Raw genomic sequence first — 14,535 nt, 5'->3', positions numbered from 1 at the left:
TTGCTGATGGTTGACCACACTTTTCGACAATCGCGACAACAATACGGCAACATACAACAAGTGCCACGATCTTTCAACATTTTTCATCCTATTACTTTCGCTACTATCACTAGTATAAATCGCCAGCATGCTTCTCCCTCCGGCCGAGGTTCTGGCCACATGGCCCACGCCCAACTACGTCGACCCGGTGACTCGCGGGCCTGCCGTGAATATCGTGAACATCGTCCTTATTTCCATCGCATTCGTCGTGACTGTCCTCCGTCTTTACACACGTTTCAAGATAACTTGCACACCTGGTCTTGATGACTTCTTCATTGTCATCGCTTTTGTACGTCTAAAGATGCATCTATGCTGGGGTTACTGGTCTGTCTAACACTTCCTAGGCTATCGCAGTCGGCATGTGTGCGGTTACTTCTCTGGCAACTGAGCGCTGGGGTGCGAACCGGCATGTGTGGGACGTACCCTTGTCCTGGCTTCCCGTCGTCACCAAATACAACCTCGGCTTTCAGATTACATTTTCTCTATCCTGTTCTATCACCAAGCTTTCGGTTCTGTGGTTCTGCAAGCGCCTCATCGGAACGGGAAGTAAGGGACTATACAGGGTCTACAACATTGTCGTGATTGTCTCCTTCATCTTTGTGGCCTTGTGCTGCATTGTCTTTCTGTTGGTCAGCATCTTTCAGTGCTCGTGAGTGCCTCCGTCCCTCGACCCACTGCATTCATTGACTAATTGCGCTGTTATCAGGCCTATCCATGCATACTGGGACTTGGAGCCAATGTATCCTTATCATTGCGTCAATTATGGCGCAGCTGTATTCTCTGCGAGTGTTGTCAACATCTTCACCGATTTCCTCTGCACTCTGGTCCCGATGCCATTGATCTGGAACCTGAAGTTACCTGCCCGGCAGCGGATGGCCGTGATTTCGATCTTCGGTCTGGGTATCTTCGTCAACGTGGCGGGTACAGTGCGCACAGTATATGTCTGGAAGAGTATGATGGCCTCCTATGACACTACCTGGATGGCATGGCCTATCCTGCTCGCCGGATCGATCGAAATCAACTTGGCACTGGTATGATGACCCTCACAACATGTGCTCGTCTCACGGCTAACTCTGTATTTAGATCTGTGCCTCTGCGCCTGCACTGAGACCTCTTATCGGATTTGTCTTACCCCACCTTCTCCCGTCCGCTCGTGGCTATGGATCCTCATTCGGCAACCGGGAGTTGAAGGGGTGGTCTTCCACTGGGCCGTCCAAGCAGTCTCGTGCTTCCAAAATGATCGAAGATCGCCAGTATGGCTACCAGGGCGACACCACGGTGGATCGTATGGAGGTCTTGCGCACTGTTGAGATGGAGACATGGACCGAGAATCGGAGACCCAGTCATAGCAACAACTCCCAGGTCATGTCGAATCACACGCGCGTCGCAACCCCGACGCACCACGTCGACTTGAAGAACACTGGTGTGGTCTATACGTCGCCTGGTAGCGACGTCTCCTCCACCTCACTCACCCGTGACTCCAAGGAGCAACACACATTTTACGAACACCAGAACCCCGTCTAGGGTCTCACGCTCTCTCTATCTTTCCTTTTCTTTCTTCCATTCCCCTTAATGCAACAAGGGAAAGTCATCTGGTTATGAATTGAGTAATGAACATGTATAACTTACTACCTATGTATACTTTTTCTGAGGCTGGAGTCATGTACCTATAGTATACAGAACACACATCACGAATATGATATACCACACACAACCATCACGCGACCGTCTTTCGCGGCCATCTCAGCCCATCCGATATTAAGTGTCACCAATTCCTTCCGTAAACGGAGTGGGTCTTTGGCTCCACTGCAATTACTTTTAGGTCATGACTCCACTCATGCCTCGCATACGCCTAACTCCGATGCCAGTATGGCCTGATCCGATCCTATACAGTCCCCATCGAGTCCCGCTTCTACGTACTGCGTACTCCGTATCCATCCATGATTGTTACTTAATAGACAGTAATATTATCATCCGCCTGCAGGGATCCCTCCCTCAGTGCAGCACGCACAGTCACTACGGCTCGGGCCTACCGAATTGAGAGCCCGTGTCCGCTCCGTCGGATGGATAATTATTGATCCCTTGATTTTTCATCTGATAATATCTCATCCCTGAAGCTGACCGGTAACTCCTGACCTATCTAGATTGGTGACTGCCGTGCTGTAGACTAGTAATAAACTACGGGCCCGTCTTGCATATGATGCAGGTACGGGTGTCATTAAGATCTGACAATGGATGAGGGATGAGGGGGGTCGAGGGGTAGTTATTTCTACTACGTGGTTTGTTGAGGAATTATTGTCTCCTTCTCTGTTTCTCATGGACTAGAAAGAGGGCCTGGCCTACTTAGTTGTCAGTTTTATTTTCCGATTGTGGGTGTGTGTGTGTGTGTGTGTGTGTGTGTGGGAGAGGGGCACAGATTCTCTCTATTTCCACCCCACCTCCAAGAGAAGGTCTAGACATCGGACTATCGTGTACACTGTACACTACACTACACTACACTAGATAGTAGTAATTGGTCTAGACTATAATACTGAGATTATGATCGTGATTAAATAGTTACCTGTTCAGCTCAGCTGCATCGGAGATTAATCGGAGATTAAAGTAGGAGGGTCCGTGTGTGCATATGTATCTAGTAGATCGTATTTGGAATTTTAAGGGTATAATATGGTGTGCTATACCCCGCTTCAGCTTTGGTGTTGGGATTGTGAGGATTAGAGAAGATGGAGATGTCTGAGTAAGACAAGAGGGAGCTGGATGGATTTAAAGTTGACAAATCAAGTTGACTAAGGGTTGTGGGGGAGTAAGAGGACTTTTGTGGTTGTGTATGTGCCTGGTTCGGTTTTTTTTTTCCTTGTCGGTCTTGGTGTTAGAGGGAGCTTAAATATGGTTATTCTTATGGTTAGACTAATGGTCTAGCTTTTCACCATTGTATTGTCCGTTTACTTTAGCTTATTCTAGTTTATTCCTTGTATATTTAAAAATGGAGGCATTGAGTATATACCTCTGCGTATTTATTTGCCGTGGTTGACAATGACCACTATGTGCAGGATCTTATCGGGTGGCTTATGGGTGGACGGTCATGTTTTAGCTCGAATCGATCATAAAGCTAATTAGTTCACAAAGATATAAATGCAAAGTCGGGAGAGCCGCTAATACTGTTCCTTAAAGGTCATCATTGTCGGCATATATAATACGAATTCTAGAAGGCCTGAAGGCTTGATCATCAGGGACTTAGATTCTTGTCTGATTGGCTTTGATATTCATGTTTTCAGTTACGCTTGTTTTATTGGATTATCGCATGCTGTACTGCTTCGTTTGTCGCTAGATGTTAGATAATAGTCTGGTCTCCTGCCATTGTGCCCCTCTTTTCACATTATTGGTTCTCAGGTCTAACCTAATCTAATCTAATCTAACAAATGTAGAACTTTCTTGTGCATGGCTTAGCTGTCAGCGCTTTTCTAGTAGTAGCTGTACCAACTAGGTTCTTATCAGCTGAGCCATGGTTAATTCCATATTAAGTCTGTAGCTATAGGTTTTTGCGTGTTGTTTCAATCATTAAATATGATAGATCTTTACTCACGGAAAGTGTATCCGAGGGATCTTATCCGAGGAAGGTATATCCGAGGAAAGACTATCCGGAAGAAGTATTCCGTGCATTATATGAAAAGAACATAACTATCTGGGCTTAATCTATTTCTTGTCTATTCTACAGAGTTCATGATTAGTTAGATTGTCAATTGGTAAACATCTATATATATTATAATATCCAAATAGCTGTATTCCGTACACTTATTATCAAACCGAAAGATCATCCGGGACGTTATACATATCTGGAGAAAGTCATCTATATCTGGATTGAATCTACACCAGGCTTCGTACTACGAAGATACTACGGAGATAACATATATTCCTACTATCATTTACAATAACTGATATCAAGGGAGATCGCAAAGCGAGACCCCTATTATCTTGCTCTATAGTAGTATGATTACATAGTAGTAGTTTGGATGATGCTAGTGTGAATCAGGGTAGTAGGATGTATACATGCCACTACTAGTGCATAAGCGAATTGTTTTGCTGCAATTCCCATTTACTTGACCCGATTTGAGATACCGCCGCTTTTATGAGAGCAGCACGTGAACGGTCTGTGTACACTCTAGGACACTCACAGATTACTCACAGAACACACACTGTCAGGATCCTATCCTGGTGTGCTTCAGGAGTAAATCCTCCGGATTTGAACTGCTAGGCAGTATCCGATCGAGATGCCGGCACATCATTGACACTGGAGGACAGCGACATGGATGTCGCACAGGGTACCAGTAGTGATATATCGGTTACCACGGCAACTCCTTCCCATCGTACTGGTTCATACCTGAGTTATTTTCCCATCCCGGTACGTGGATATTGAGAAATCGTCCATTCTTTTCTTTGCCGGTGGTGAGAACAATATCCAGAACAGCGGCAACGCCAGTGTCGACTGGAAGATCCGCATCATCGCTTCCCATCTCGGTCTTCAGCCACTATTCTTTGGTCAACGGTTGGTTTATTAAAAGGAGATGGCTTTAGGTAAGATGGGGCGGCTTACACCAGGGCTCACACAAAATACGGTGAAACCCTCAGCCTCCAACTCTTGGGAGTAGAGTACGGTGAGCATGTTCAATGCAGCTTTCGAGATTTTTGTAGGAGGGTGTAGGCATCGCTCTATACGTTGGCTGCAACTGAATAGAGCCTACACTTGTCGAGCTGAATAGGAAGCTATTGTTAATAATAGGACATCGGAAGAATTTGGGTGGATCATGTACATATTGACGATTCTTTTCTTATTTCCGTTTCTCAGAAGGGGGAGAAATTCTCTTGTGACAAGATGAACCCCTCCCACATTGACGCGGAATGTATCTTCTAAATCGTTCCTATAAATAAAGTATTAGACCACACTGCTTTACTAGGACAGTTTATAGCCAAACAGGACGTATAGGACAAGTAAACACAAGCATATTCTCAACAGTGCCAGGCGTCATTATACCCGCGTTATTGATTAGCACATCCAGGCCTTTTCCATTGAGGGCAGTCGCAACATGTGTCACGGCGTTCTTGACACTCTCTTTCTCTGTGACATCCAGAGGCACAAAGATTACCCGATCCGGGTGCTGTTGCAAGAGCTCCTGAAAAAGAGGGCCTCCAGAAGTCCTGGCAGCAGCGAAGATAGTCTAAACAGTTTCGCTTGTTTTGGCGGCCAACTGACGAACCAATTCGAGTCCAATGCCACGAGAGGCGCCGGTGACAAGGTAAGTACTCATGTTGTAAGTTGGGGTAACCAGGAATTAGAGAGAGGAACGTCGGTCGGGTCAAAAGCACTTTCAGGAAGATCTGCTGTCCGGGATTAGGGTTCAATTGATGACCTTTTAAACATGCGCGATATCGTTCTGGACCGGAGGCTTCGGAACAGCATCTTCTGGTTATGGCTTACAAAGTACTAGTACGAGGCTACAGACACCTCAATCTTGCCCGTTTCCGCCACTCTGAAGCCATCCGGAATTAACCACGGGGATATGGGGGGCGAAAAAAATAAGGGAAATGTTAAAGCTGCCGCTAAATGCTGACCAGCATCTTTTATCTCCGGATTCTTGTTATTGCCGAGTGGCTGCTAACTTAATAATGTAATTGTCAACCAAATGAGTCAGGCAAGCTGTTATAGGACTGATGCTCTAGTATAAGAGGCTCCCGCCTATGCACCTATTGGTGCCTGAGGTCTCACATACTACTAAGCGAAGTGAACAAACTAGAGTTTCGTATGAATATAAGAAATAGCTGGCAGGCTATTTCATCTTGTTCAAAGGTACGTTTCGATTAGCAGATCTATCCGTCCTAGACATGGCAGGGCTTGCTCGAAAAGCTTGGGATCGCACGGCTCGGCTTATGCCAAGATGACCCCGAGCCTGCTTATCTAAGGCTTGCGATTTGATACTATTGGTGCTCAAGAGTATGTTGATACTCAAAAGTTTGGCTCAAATATAAAAGAATCATTGAAATAAGGCTTAATTGATATTTTCTAAGGGCCAGGATAATGATGGACACCCCGGCGGGACAAAAGTACAATACTTGATATTGTTAGTGCATAGTTTATTTAGATCACATAGCTAGATTATGTAAGCTTAGACAAGTGCTCAGAATAACAGTCACTTTCTCTAATATATTCTCCTGAGGCACTCCAGGATCATTCAAGGATTGCTCAGAACATATTTTTTGTACTTCTCTTATACTCCGGCCCACTCAGTGAGCAAAAAGCAGCGCCGAGTTCAACCTAAAGCGGAAAGGGAAAGTTACTCAACTGATCTTCCCAAGAATCCAGTTCAGTAACAGTACTGCTAGTTGCAAAATATATTCCAAGCAGCACTGCCATTGAGAACAAGTTCTTACTATTGAAGCTATCCGACAATCCAGCAGTATTCTTAGCTATAGTGACGGCATCAAACCATTTACTTATTCTATACTTCATGTAAGCAATTGGCTATCACTGGAATGGCGGTGATGGCATCGGAGTTCGCAGCGAGAGATGGGCTGCTTATCGCCCACCCCTGCCACTGATAAGCGATGCAGATCTGATATGTTCTCAAACACATTGACCAGTCGCATTTTATGGCTATTGCCACTCCACCGTCATCGGCAGCCGGCGGAAGAGCAAGCAGATTGCATCAACAGAGAACATCTTCATCTGAATGATTGGATTATGGAATTCCTATTATCATTGGGAATTATCATGCTGAACGGCGACTCTCCGGATGGGTTGGCAAGTCGCCGAGCACGGGGCCAGCGCGATCGCTGATTGGTGCAAAACGCCGAAGCAGCTGTACGGCGCGGGGCAGCTTCCAATCCATCGCGAGCTCTCCTTCAACAGCTGCCCCCTCGCTTCCATTTAAAAGCCCTTCGCGCGGCCATTTTTCTCGTGCTTTGTCTTCTCTCCCCATAGTCATCTCAATTGCACCAGTTTGAAGCTATAATCGGTGCTGGTTTGCTGCTTGTCTGGTTGAGCATCGATCGAGGAGCTCCTTATCAATCATCATTGCGTTATCGTCATCGTATCCTTCCCCACATCCCTGATTTCCAGCTGGGTATTTCTGTGCCCCTGGCCACCCCAACTCATTCCTTTCTCTCATACCCATCTCCTCTCCATTAATTCATCACAATGGCTGCCATCTTCCGTTCCAGCTTGAGACTTCGCCCGACGACGCGCCTGTCGGCCGTCCGCACCCTCACCACTACTCCGCACATGCGCGCTGCGGAGAAGCCTTATTTCCCCGATGAGCCATCTGCTCCCAAGCTGGCCACGGCCATTCCTGGCCCTAACAACAAGGCAGCTGCTGCGAAGCTCGACAAGGTCTTTGACGTCCGCAGCTTGAACATGCTCACGGACTACTACAAGTCCAACGGTAACTAGTAAGTCAACCTGCATTTATCTCACCCCTTGCGGGCAAGACCGCCGAACGAGCACTAACTTTGACACAGCATTGCCGATCTGGACGGAAACGTGCTTCTAGATGTGTAAGCTACTATTGTTAACCTGTGGTTATTTTGCGATAATGCGCTCGAATAGTTTCTAACATATATTGTCCTCAGCTATGCTCAGATTGCCTCTATCCCCGTCGGCTACAACAACCCCCACCTCCGCAAGGTGGCAGAGTCTCCTGAGATGGTCAATGCTTTGATCAACAGACCGGCTCTGGGTAACTTCCCCTCTCACGACTGGGCTGACATCCTGAACACTGGTATCCTCAAGGCTGCCCCCAAGGGCCTTAACCAGGTGTTTACCGCCCTGGCTGGCTCGGATGCCAACGAGACTGCCTACAAGGCTGCCTTTATGTACTACCGTCAGCGCGAGCGTGGTGGCGCTGAGACCGAGTTCACCGAGGAGGAGCTGGAGACTACCATGAAGAACCAGTCCCCTGGTTCCCCTCAGCTGTCCATCATGTCCTTCAAGTCGGCGTTCCACGGTCGCCTGTTCGGCAGTCTGTCTACAACTCGCAGCAAGCCCATCCACAAGCTGGATATCCCCGCCTTTGACTGGCCCCAGGCTCCTTTCCCCTCCCTGAAGTACCCCTTGGAGGAGCACGCCCAGGAGAACGCCCAGGAAGAGCAGCGTTGCCTGCAGGAGACCGAGCGCCTGATCAAGGAGTGGCACAACCCCGTCGCTGCTGTTGTTGTCGAGCCCATCCAGTCGGAGGGTGGTGACAACCACGCCTCCCCGGCCTTCTTCCGTGGCCTGCGTGAGATTACCAAGCGCAACAACGTCCTCTTCATTGTCGATGAGGTGCAGACTGGTGTGGGTGCCACTGGCAAGTTCTGGGCCCACGACCACTGGAACCTGGAGACTCCCCCCGACATGGTGACCTTCTCCAAGAAGGCCCAGACTGCCGGTTACTACTATGGCAACCCGGCTCTGCGTCCCAACAAGCCTTACCGTCAGTTCAACACCTGGATGGGTGACCCGGCTCGTGCTCTGATCTTCCGTGGCATCATCGAGGAGATCGAGCGCCTGAACCTGGTGGAGAACACTGCTGCCACCGGTGACTACCTCTTCTCTGGCCTGGAGCGTCTCGCCAAGCAATACCCCGAGCACCTGCAGAACTTGCGTGGTAAGGGCCAGGGAACCTTCATTGCCTGGGACACCCCCAAGCGTGACGAGTTCCTGGTCAAGGCCAAGGGCGTTGGTGTCAACATTGGTGGTAGTGGCCAGAGCGCCGTCCGCCTGAGGCCCATGCTGGTCTTCCAGAAGCACCATGGTAAGTCGGCCCTAGATTCGGGTTAACAAGATCAGACACTAACATGTTGCAGCTGATATCCTCCTGGAGAGCGTTGAGAAGATCACTAAGCAGCTGTAAGCGCACGGTTGATTTCATTGGACTTTTGTCTGAGACTTATGGCGTTATAACGGTATTGGGATGGGGCAATTTCTTTTCATGATATCTTGAGCCGATATTTATATGGCAATTTGCGCGACGATTTATGGCCTTGAAGCTAGTCTAGTCATTAAGCAACGAAGTGATGCCGTCAAGGCAGCGTTGATCTTGATCTATTGTCCGGGTATCCAGTAGACATCCCCCTTTGTAATTATAAACAGCGTGCAGAATCATACCAACCCGACAAACCCCGTACCGTACATAAATAGAAAGCGAAAAATATAAATCCGAAACTCCAATCGTGCAAATCGAGAAAGAAGGCCAGAACCATCTCCCTATCGAGAAAATATCGCTATGCCGTGCAAGATAGAGAACCGACATATCGCAACAAAAGTAGCGAAGAATTGTGTGAAAAGAGCCGAGCAGACATCGATCGATCACGCCTCCTCTTCACCCGTGCTACCATCCCTCCTGTATCGGGACACATAATAATCAGCACTCATCAATCAATCCAATACGCAACACACAACGCAAAAGACATGCAAAACGGAAGAGAAGGACAACATACGGAATATACTTGACACCCGAATCCTCCAAACTGGAAATAATTTCATCGGGAAGCTGTTCACCCATCACCGTTAGCCCAATATTCTCTCCACCACCACCACCACCGGACCTCATTGAAGCTGAGTATGGGTGGGTGGGTGAGTGTACTCACCGATCCCGTAACCTTGACCGCATACGTCCCCGGCACATAACTATCCAATCTCTGCCACCTAGCCACCCAGCTCGTTGTGGGATCGCGGAGCGTCACCAGGCCCTCGAAGACCTGCGACGTGCATTCTTGGATCGCGTCGTTGTTGCCGCGGAGGCCGAGGACATTGTCGCAGTTGGGACAGCCTTCGCGCATGAATTTCTAAGCAGTAAGAAAGGAGAAAATGTTAGTTGTTGTTCGGGTTGGGTTGGGTTGGTTTTAATTGGGAGGTAGCAGCTGAACGTACGCTGTGCAGTTGGACGAGGGAGCACACCATGCAGGCGCGGAGAGTGCGCTGCTGGCTGGGGGCGACGTAGAAGGACATCTTTATTTCCCTTTTTGATTTTCAGGGTCGGAATTGATAGACAAGGTAGGGAGGGTGAGAGGGTGTTGGGAAGTAGGTAAGATGCATGCGGCAAGACAAGAGGGTTCTGGAATCGGAGGCGCGCCAAGACCACCAGGCCGGAGAAAAGTGACGGGGAAACGAAGGGAAGCAAGTCAATCAATCAGTCAGTCAGTCAATCATCATCGACCCGAGTTTAAGCCTGGAAAGTTGAATCCAGGAACGGGAGAGCCGAGGAAAAGTTTCAGGAACTTTCTTTTCTTTTTTGCCTTCTCTATTATTTTCATTTCTCTTTTTTATAAACGCTTCTGCTTTCCTTTAATATACTGACTAGATTCTGCGAACGTTCCGCTTTCGTGCTCTCTTGCCCAAAAACCCCTCCTTTCGTTAAACGCTTCTTTTGCGCCGATGGCTTCCCCCGATCTCGAGGCCGCCACTGCCCTCAAGGTGCAGGGGAACAAGGCCTTCGCGGAACATGAGTGGCCTACTGCCATAGATTTTTACTCGAGAGCCATTGAGAAGTATGATAAGGAGCCGTCGTTCTTTAGTAACCGCGCTCAGGTAGGTGGCGCTACTGCTGAAACTGGTGGAGGTGTTGAAGATACTGACTGTTTCTGGGGTTCCTGGTTAGGCACATATCAAACTTGAGGCTTACGGTTTTGCGATCGCTGATGCCTCCAAGGCACTGGAGCTTGACTCCAACTATGTCAAGGTTCGTTGGGATGCTGCTGGTTGTTGCTACTGTTGTTCGCCTCTGACTTACCCAACCCCGTTGCTAGGCCTATTGGCGCCGCGCCCTTGCGAACTCCGCTATTCTGAACTACAAGGAAGCCCTGAAAGACTTCAAGGCCGTGATCAAGAGAGAGCCCAACAACCGTGATGCCAAGCTAAAGCTCACCGAGTGCGAGAAGCTCGTTCGTCGGCTCGAGTTCGAGAAGGCGATCGAGGTCGGTGACCCGCCCTCTGCTTTCGAGGACCTGGATATCGATGCGATGGTTGTGGATGACAAGTATGATGGTGTGCGCTTGGAGAAGGAAATGACGCAGGAGTTCATTGATGATATGATTGAGCGGTTCAAGAACGGGAAGAAGATCCATCGCAAATATGCTTTCCAAATAATCAAGGCCGTCAAGGATCTTGTCTATGCGGAACCGACGATGGTGGAGGTTGGTGTTAAGGAGGGTACTAGGTTGACGGTTTGCGGTGACACTCATGGTCAATTCTTCGATCTCCTCGAGATCTTCCGCCTGAACGGCTACCCTAGCGATACCCATGCTTATCTCTTCAACGGTGACTTCGTGGACCGTGGATCGTGGTCGACGGAGATTGCTCTTCTGCTCTACGCCTACAAGTGGCTGCGGCCCAACGGAATCTTCCTGAACCGTGGAAACCACGAGACGGACGACATGAACAAGGTGTATGGCTTTGAGGGCGAGTGCAAGGCCAAGTACAATGAGACGGTGTTCAAGGTCTTCTCCGAGTCCTTCTCGGCTCTGCCGCTGGCTACGTTGATCGGCAACAAGTACCTCGTGCTCCACGGCGGTCTCTTCTCGGATGACAACACTACTCTTGATGATATCCGCAAGCTGAACCGTCACAACCAGCGCCAGCCCGGACAACAGGGCTTGATGATGGAAATGCTGTGGACAGACCCGCAGACCGCGCCCGGTCGCGGACCCAGCAAGCGTGGTGTTGGTCTTCAGTTTGGTCCGGACGTCACCAAGCGCTTCTGTGAGAAGAATGGTCTGGAGGCAATCATTCGTTCGCACGAGGTGCGCATGGAGGGCTACGAGGTCGAGCACGACGGACGGTGTATCACCGTCTTCTCTGCTCCGAAGTACTGCGACACCACGGAGAACAAGGGAGCCTTTATCAAGATCGGGCCCGAGCTCAAGCTTGAGTACCAGGTGTTTGAGGCTGTTCCTCACCCGGATATTAAGCCGATGGTAAGTGATAGTTTATCTTAATGAGAGGTGCGGACTGGCATGCTAATGACAACTCCCAGGCGTATGCGCAAAACTCTCTCATGTCCTCCATGATGTGAGAGGCTTTAACTGCTCTGCAAGCTGGCGTTCATGGGATGGATTGGGAGCGAGTCAATCTCGCCGATCGGACGGGACATGATACATATACACAACACATTTCAGGATGGGAACTGCGACGTTCAGATGAGAAGAAGAAGATGCGGAAAGCCTTGGATTACACAGTACGAGGGCCATGTATCTACGGATGATTGACGACGATCTCGTGAACTCTTTGCATAGCGGAAATCTATCTATCTTGCTACTTATATGTTATTTTCAAGGTTATCTAGCTGTATGTCTTTGCTGTTGAGTTGTCCCGCATGTGCAGGTCTGGCGGCGTTGGATTGGCTGTCGCACAGGGAATTGTTGGACGAATTGGTTCTTGTGTTGCGCCTTGTCTTCCAGTCGGAGTTCTGCGTGTATTTAATTAGATAGAAGATGGGGAAGAAATAAATGAATGGATGAGGTATAAAAGTGTCTGTCGGTGCAGAGAATCCCGACCGCAGGGACCCCGCGATTCCCAACCGACGTCTTGTTTGTTTCTCGCTCTTCCTCCATCTTGGCTCGCACTCTTTCCTCTCTTTCTTCTTCTCTGCTTCTCTCTTTGAGTTATTCCTATCTATTTAATCACATAATCATTTTCTTCATCATGGAATACGATCCTAAGACCCGTGAGTGACAATGACTGCCCCTCTTCCTGCAGCCCAAACTAACCCCGCCTTCCCCTCCGCAGCGCAGTATCTCACCTCCGACAAGTCCAGCTTCGCCTCGGTCTCGGCCCACGAACGCTGGCCGGTCATCTTGGTATGCTTCTTGCAATCTAAACTATTGCAGTACATGCCTCGACTAATACATTTCACATACAGACTGGCGCGATTGATGATCTGCACCGCAGCGTTGCCGATGTAACCGACGAGGAGAAGCGTCAGGAAGGGAAAGCGATCATTGGGAACCTCGCAGCTTTCAAATATGAGCTGCAACACAACAGACAGTTGACGTGAGATCAATATCCCCGTCTATACGATCTCGATGAAAGAGGCAGGCATTGACTCAGCTACAGCCCCCTCCCCGACGACGGCCAGCCCGACATTGCGGCGTACAACCAGGAGCTGGAGCAGCGGGGAAACCCTTCATGGCACGACGTCGCATGGCTCTACTCAGAATGCTACCTCTGTGCGTGCAATTGGCATACCTCCATACATACACCCCAGCTGACATCCACCCAGACAGACGCCTGAGCACCTTCTTCTCCCTCTCCAAGCACTGGAAGGGCTATGACGTGTTTGCCCGCCAGAAGATGTCCACCTTCAAGTCATCTCGCCCCGCCGTCCTCGAACTCGCCGCACGATACAAGGAACTGGCCGAGGAAGCAAGCAAGGGCACGGATGGCAAGACCGCGGAGCAGATCGAGCAAGCCGACCGCATCCTCTTTTCCGAGATGTGCGAGATCTGCCTCTGGGGCAATGCCACTGACCTCTCCCTGCTCACCTCCCTCACCTACGAAGACATCCAGAAGCTCCAGGGCTCGGAAGCCCGCAAGGCCTCGGAGAAGAATATCCTCGTCAACGACCTCAATGCCTCCTTCGACGTCCTGCACCAGGCCCGCCGCGACCGCAAGAATCAGGATCGCCGCGTCGACATCGTCCTCGACAACTCCGGCTTCGAGCTCTTCGTCGACCTCATCCTCGCCGGCTACCTCCTCTCCGCCGGCCTCGCAACCACTGTCGTCCTCCACCCCAAGAACATCCCCTGGTTCGTCTCCGACGTCACTCCCCCGGACTTCGCCGCCCTTATCGCCGCCCTCTCCGACCCGCAGGCCTTCTACACTTCCCCCGACGAGTCCGGCAAGACCTTCGACCCCCTCTCGGAGAAGGAAGTCTCCGAAGTCAAATTCCTCTTCGACCACTGGAGCCACCTCCACGCGGAAGGAAAGCTGATCATCCGTCCTCACACCTTCTGGACTACCCCAGGAAGCTACTGGCGCATGCCATATGTAGCCCCGGACCTCTTCAACGACCTGAAGGACAGCGAATTGGTCTTGTTCAAGGGTGACTTGAACTACCGCAAGTTGACCAACGATGTACGTCCCCTCTATTCTCACCACCCTTCTTAAGTTCTGATCTAATATTATGTACAGGCTGCCTGGGACCCAACCACCCCCTTCACAGAAGCCATCGGCCCACTGGGCCCGCAATCCGGCGTCCGCGTCATGGCTTTCCGCACCTGCAAGGCCGATGTGGTGGTTGGTCTGCCCAAGGGTGTGGATGAGGAGCTCCGCCAGATGCCTAACGGTGGGGGCGACGAGGCGCGGAAGTGGGCGTGGAGTGGGAAGTGGGCTGTTGTGTCGTTTTGTGATGGGAAGGCTTAGATGTTGTGTAGATGTTATATTAGATCATAAATCATTGATAGATATGAATTGGACTGATAGATGGAGATGGGATACACTAAGTTGTTTTTTTGTTATACATTTCTTAAGTA

The 14,535-nt window shown here is 49.7% G+C and overlaps 6 protein-coding genes across 6 annotated transcripts; 3 read left to right on the top strand and 3 right to left on the bottom strand.

The window, feature by feature from the left end:
• Positions 1–127: 127 nt before the first annotated feature.
• On the top strand, positions 128–1,744 carry BDQ94DRAFT_177315 (uncharacterized protein; the record flags this gene model as incomplete). Its single annotated transcript, XM_026772881.1, has 4 exons — positions 128–328; positions 384–688; positions 746–1,070; positions 1,123–1,744. The coding sequence occupies 4 exons, from the start codon at positions 128–130 to the stop codon at positions 1,561–1,563; spliced, it is 1,272 nt and encodes a 423-aa protein (XP_026628204.1). The 3' UTR covers positions 1,564–1,744.
• Positions 1,745–4,376: 2,632 nt separating this feature from the next.
• Positions 4,377–5,339, bottom strand: BDQ94DRAFT_177314 (short chain oxidoreductase; the record flags this gene model as incomplete). The annotated part of the gene is made up of 6 exons (XM_026772880.1): positions 4,377–4,562; positions 4,628–4,707; positions 4,778–4,785; positions 4,845–4,952; positions 5,029–5,229; positions 5,281–5,339. 6 exons carry the CDS (start codon positions 5,337–5,339, stop codon positions 4,377–4,379), a joined length of 642 nt encoding a protein of 213 aa, XP_026628203.1.
• Positions 5,340–7,003: 1,664 nt separating this feature from the next.
• Positions 7,004–9,108, top strand: gatA (4-aminobutyrate transaminase gatA). Its single transcript, XM_026765607.1, has 4 exons — positions 7,004–7,476; positions 7,546–7,581; positions 7,657–8,819; positions 8,872–9,108. Exons 1-4 carry the CDS (start codon positions 7,226–7,228, stop codon positions 8,916–8,918), a joined length of 1,497 nt encoding a protein of 498 aa, XP_026628202.1. The 5' UTR covers positions 7,004–7,225; the 3' UTR covers positions 8,919–9,108.
• On the bottom strand, positions 8,990–9,440 carry BDQ94DRAFT_10101 (uncharacterized protein). The gene has a single exon (XM_026763345.1). The coding sequence runs from the start codon at positions 9,315–9,317 to the stop codon at positions 9,060–9,062; it is 258 nt and encodes an 85-aa protein (XP_026628201.1). The 5' UTR covers positions 9,318–9,440; the 3' UTR covers positions 8,990–9,059.
• On the bottom strand, positions 9,085–10,137 carry spt4 (transcription elongation factor SPT4). Its single transcript, XM_026765606.1, has 4 exons — positions 9,938–10,137; positions 9,655–9,852; positions 9,505–9,557; positions 9,085–9,407 (listed from the first exon to the last, which is right to left on the bottom strand). Exons 1-4 carry the CDS (start codon positions 10,013–10,015, stop codon positions 9,374–9,376), a joined length of 363 nt encoding a protein of 120 aa, XP_026628200.1. The 5' UTR covers positions 10,016–10,137; the 3' UTR covers positions 9,085–9,373.
• A 304-nt stretch (positions 10,138–10,441) lies between these two features.
• Positions 10,442–14,425, top strand: ppt1 (protein serine/threonine phosphatase PPT1; the record flags this gene model as incomplete). The annotated part of the gene is made up of 8 exons (XM_026768959.1): positions 10,442–10,594; positions 10,665–10,745; positions 10,813–11,979; positions 12,796–12,861; positions 12,924–13,054; positions 13,118–13,230; positions 13,284–14,137; positions 14,195–14,425. The coding sequence occupies 8 exons, from the start codon at positions 10,442–10,444 to the stop codon at positions 14,423–14,425; spliced, it is 2,796 nt and encodes a 931-aa protein (XP_026628199.1).
• Between the last annotated feature and the right edge of the window lie 110 nt (positions 14,426–14,535).

The sequence above is a fragment of the Aspergillus welwitschiae genome (assembly GCF_003344945.1).
Source record: "Aspergillus welwitschiae strain CBS 139.54b unplaced genomic scaffold BDQ94scaffold_10, whole genome shotgun sequence".
NCBI lineage: Eukaryota > Fungi > Ascomycota > Eurotiomycetes > Eurotiales > Aspergillaceae > Aspergillus > Aspergillus welwitschiae.
Note: the sequence above shows the minus strand (reverse complement) of the source record. Positions and strands in the feature narration are given on the sequence as shown.